The sequence below is a fragment of the Phaethon lepturus genome, unplaced genomic scaffold (assembly GCF_000687285.1).
Source record: "Phaethon lepturus isolate BGI_N335 unplaced genomic scaffold, ASM68728v1 scaffold38164, whole genome shotgun sequence".
In the NCBI taxonomy this organism is placed as follows: domain Eukaryota; kingdom Metazoa; phylum Chordata; class Aves; order Phaethontiformes; family Phaethontidae; genus Phaethon; species Phaethon lepturus.
The window spans coordinates 1-4,947 of record NW_010537694.1 but is presented as its reverse complement, the minus strand read 5'-3'; the positions used below and the strand labels follow the sequence as shown (position 1 = coordinate 4,947).

The following is a 4,947-nucleotide window of genomic DNA, read 5'->3' as shown; positions in this document are numbered from 1 at the left end:
CCCCGCAGCGGCCGCGAAGCCCGACTCTGTGTGCAGGCAAGTCTTACGAAGCAGCAGGTGCGTGCGCGCGCACGCATGGACCGCGGGGGATAACGCCTCTGTGCCTACGTAAAAGCAGCCTCCGTATTAATGCCCATCAGCGACGCCCAAAGCGCAAATTTAATTTTCCCCGACCCTCGGCATCCCGTTTTTCAGACGCCGCTGATGTTCAGGCAGGCACCGAATTTCTTTCCCGCTGTATTAGCAGTTAGAGGGCCATTCACAGAGCCAGTAATTTCACTTAACTGCACAGTTGTTTTCAACATGCTGCAGCAGCTCTCAATTATGTATGTATAAAGCTCCAAAAACCTCATTTCCACTTCAGAAAATTCATCCAAGATAGTGTTAGCAACAGCACTAAGACTGCCTTCACCCCTACCCTTTTGCAACCAGATGGCTCTACCTCACAAGCACTGGTGAGCTAAAAAACCCCATCCCCAACCTCAAGCATTAATGTAAGACCCTAAGACATTACACAGAAAATTCAGTGCTGTGTTTTGCCACGACACGCCCAATGAACCTCTAAAATGTCATCTTTTACCATCAAATACATAAGATTGTTGAAAGAAATGTAATTTAAGAGGATTACAGAAAGAGATGCATGGCCATAAACAGCTTATTTCAAATGCCCTATAAAGTATTAAATATATACAGTGCACAGAATTATCATTTTTGTTTAAAACAGTGGACATGTCTAAGTAAGTATTAAAGATCAGTGGAAGAGACAGAAGTACAATGGTCAATAGATGCCCATTTTCAGAATTGCACTACTCTTTCTAATGTTGGCTGAAACATTCCTTTTTGGGGAAAAAGTCTTTACCTTTCTTAAAAGTAAAAAAAGGTATCAAAAGTTTTTTAATTTAGTGAAAGTGTTCTTCACATAGCCAACATGAAAATAAGAGAATCAGTATTTAAATGCTAACCAGACACACCGCATCAAGACTTTCTAAAGGAGAAGACACAACAAAAGGTTAAATTTTAGCAGTTTTTTAATGGTGTCAAATAGGAAACCATCTATTCTTGCATCTTCTCGATTGTTTCTTCCTTGTATTTGCCCTTCTCCTTGCCAACCTGGCGAGATTTGGCTTTACGCTCCAAGATCTTTTTGCGATCTTTGTCCAGTTTTAGCCTAGTGATCACCACCTAGAGAAAAGACAAAGAATTTAGTGTCTCTTCAGTGTTAAAGCACAGCAACCTATAGAACTGCGGTAACATAGCACGGCCCAGGAAGATCACTGCCAACAGGCTGCACCAAATCACCCAAGTTTTATTTCCGCAGACTATTTAATTTGGTTTGAGTAGAACCAAGGTACTAAACTGCTTTCTCTGGTTCAAAACACTGAACTATATTCACTTTTCCAGGTACATTCAGGGATCCGAACATAAGAGTTTTTTCAATGCACAGCCACAACATTTGGACAAAGCAAAAAGCAGCCAAATGTCTACCTATCTACATAATAAAACAATTACTTTCAAGTAAAACTCATTTCCATTATGCCGCTCAAACGTTAACAGATACATCCATCTAAAACACAGCATACAGCCGAGTCTTCCTCCCACCACCACAAAGGCAAGCAATGATTCATTATTTTAATTTCTCCATGTTTTAAGCACTGCTACCTAAATTTCGAAACACTGGAAAACCATGCTGCTGCTGGCCATTATCACATCATTGCTGTACCATCTGGAAGAGCCAATACATCCCACTAAACCACAGGCAGCTGTAAAAGTTCACACATCGTAGGGAGTCATATAAAGACAGTTTAAAGAACACATCTGCTATTGAACAGTGGTGAAGCGGCCGAGCAGTTATCAAGTATTACTAACATGGACACATAAAGGTAATTTGCACAGATCATTTGCTACCAGAGCTTTAATGGTATTTCCTAACAACGCAGCAGCAAACTAAAGCTCTGGTTTTCAGCCCACAAGCAGCCTTCAGTGCTCTTTGTGCCTCCAAAACCAGCAAAGAAATGCAGGCTTTGGTATTACTGAAAGGAGTACTTCAAAAATAGAACTAACACAGTCAAATCCTAGAAAAAACATATAGGCTGCAGCAGGGCTGTGCACTCCTGCTCAGTTCCATTGTGCATTCAGGTGTCTCTTGTAATTAATTCCTACCTCTTTACGTAGGAGAGGTAGAAACTGTTCATCCAACCCCCTGCAAGTTTGCAACAAACAAAACATTCTTCCTGTTCTGTTCCATAATCAGAATCTTCATGCAAAGCTTTATCAAGGTCCAATTCCCAATTTGAGAAAACTTTCACAGAAATAAAGGAACCGCACAAACCTCAATTTCTTCCACTGCTATTTACCACAGAAGTAGTATGTGCACTGGTTCCATCACAATGTCACCTTGTCCCTCAAATGTTATTACTGCACACAAGTAATTATGTTGTTTTGGAATAATTCTCCTCTCCCTCTGCTGAACATACCAACCATTTAGATCAGAAAACCTGTTAAAACTGGATTTCTTCCATCAACACTTCAGCATGCGTGCCCATATGGCAAGGCTGAAGCAGACTAATTTCATCTGCTTCAAAGCAGGTTTTGGCTAGTTGTTCTGTTTAGTTTGAAGTGTTTTCCTGTTACGATCTAAACAGGCTTTGCCTGGGTTTCACAAACCCTAAACACTGTAAATCACTTCAGGCTAAAACCAGATTCAGACAAACTTAGTTCACAATAATCCACAAGAATAAACTGCGATTCTGAGGATCTCTCTCAACAACTCCTTAATCAGTGCAAATGCCACGTACCAAAGATGAAGGATTGTTCTGAACGATCTATTTTGTGCTTTAAGAATACCAAGCTCTTAAAAAAACATATTTTAGCAAGACTCCATATTCTTTAGCAGCTTCTCCACCAAATAAGCCCTAGAAACATCGAGGAGTTCTTGGTTTCAACTGTCACTTCTCTACTACCATGATACCATGACATATTTTATTTATTATCGCCCCAATGCTGTAGTATCTCAGTCCATTATTCCATGGACCATAACAAGGTTCTACTCATACTAACAGCAGCATCTTCATTTGCCAACAAGGTCTCCTCATGCATTTCAGATCTCACTTGACGCACCGTACCTTGCTGGGATGGATCCCCACATGGACAGTTGTGCCATTGGCCTTCTCACGCTGAACACGTTCAATGTAGATGACATATTTTTTTCTGTACACCTGGACCACCTTGCCAATCTGCTGTCCTTTGTAGTGTCCCCGGACAACCTAAACATGAACGTAAGAAGCACACTGTCCCATACTTCAAAACCACCCCTTACAACAATTACCACATCTTAAGAACCACTACCTAATTATCCCCACAGAAACCCAGGACTGCACAGGTTGAAATCCCAACATCTTCTCTGTGTACATATGCTACAAAGACATCAAGCACTGGATAATTTCAGTGATCACTAAAATGGAAAATATAATGGATCAGAACCATACTTTTTCCTCATTTTCTCTGCATCAAACCCTAATGAAAGAACTCTGAATATTTTCAATTGCAAGGATAATGGTCAACTTCCAACAATTTTTCACTTATCACTGCATTTTAAATCAGAAGAGCCACTTGGATTAATTTCTAAACCGATCTTTCAAGTATCGCACGTAGCAAACAGCCTATAAAAAAAAAAGAGATAGTACTTTGTTTTGTGCTTTATCGTTAAAAGCCTTTAATCCAGTGTAATACTTGATGCACGTAACTAAAATGCAGCAGAGTTGCCAGCACACTTGTATTCCTTGTATTTTCCTTCTCACTGATGTGATCTCAAGAAACACTCAACAGGTCAAGTCTATGACTACATTAACTCGCATTATTTCTGCAAGACTCATAGCAAAGTTCTATCACCAACTTTTATTTGTCTGGCCCTTCCTCTGTGCACAGGCTATACATGAAAACCAAAACACAGGCAGAAGTTCATGTGTGACAGTACAGTTTAAAATACAGACAGCACAACTACCTGGACTTCATCATCCTTTCGAATGGGCATAGAGCGGACATTGTATTTCTGCCGCAGCTCCTTGGAGAGCGGAGAGGACATTATTTTTCTTCGAATATGAGAAGGTGCATTGAAGTGTCGTTTGCGGTTCTTACTGCGGTCTGAGGTCACAAATGGATTGAACTTCATTTTGGCTGCATAAGGAAGAACAATAGTTTGAGAAATGATTGTAAGATACACACTGTGCTTTATCATCTACCCACACAAAGTATGCTAGGACATAAAAAAGCAGCTGCAACTATTTTTAATCCCACCCCCAGATCATATACTCTTACAAACTGGACTTTAAATAAGGTTTAAGTCTCTTCCCCGATTGACAATGACCCTGTGATTGTGACAGATCTGCTACACACATGCACATCAGACCATTCTTTCAAATCCAAAGCTCACTGTTCTCTCAAGTCAGGACATCTGACTGACATTTCAATTTTTACACTGTAGTTTACACTGTATTCATTTATAAAGGAAACATATATTTTGGATTTGCAGAGGCAGGGAACTCATACTGCTTATGTATCTCCAGTAGCATGACTCCAGACTGGCACACATAACAGACTTGTAAACCCAAAATACCTGTGGCCTGCCCTAAATCTTAACAACTGCACTACAAGATTGTCTGATATGGCACAATTCATCCTGCCTGAGAAAGGCTGGTCCATTAAACAATGCTTTTGCTCAATTCTGCAACTTTTAAGCCCTACGCACTTGCACCTCCTGTGCATGCTAGCCTGGGCTGTACGGCAAGCCAGGGCATACTACAGATCAGAACGCCATATGCTGCCCGAGCTGCATTAACCAAATAATCTATTATCAAACCACAGACAAAAGGAGCGTGAGCTCTACCTGGAGCCTGAGCTCCCAACGGCACACCCGAGCACAGCTCCGAGGCAGGCCTGCCCCACCAGACA

The 4,947-nt window shown here is 41.0% G+C and overlaps 1 protein-coding gene across 1 annotated transcript; it reads right to left on the bottom strand.

The window, feature by feature from the left end:
- Positions 1-1,010: 1,010 nt before the first annotated feature.
- Positions 1,011-4,172, bottom strand: LOC104614734 (60S ribosomal protein L26). The gene is made up of 3 exons (XM_010286563.1): positions 4,001-4,172; positions 3,123-3,263; positions 1,011-1,182 (listed from the first exon to the last, which is right to left on the bottom strand). The coding sequence occupies exons 1-3, from the start codon at positions 4,166-4,168 to the stop codon at positions 1,054-1,056; spliced, it is 438 nt and encodes a 145-aa protein (XP_010284865.1). The 5' UTR covers positions 4,169-4,172; the 3' UTR covers positions 1,011-1,053.
- Positions 4,173-4,947: the final 775 nt, after the last annotated feature.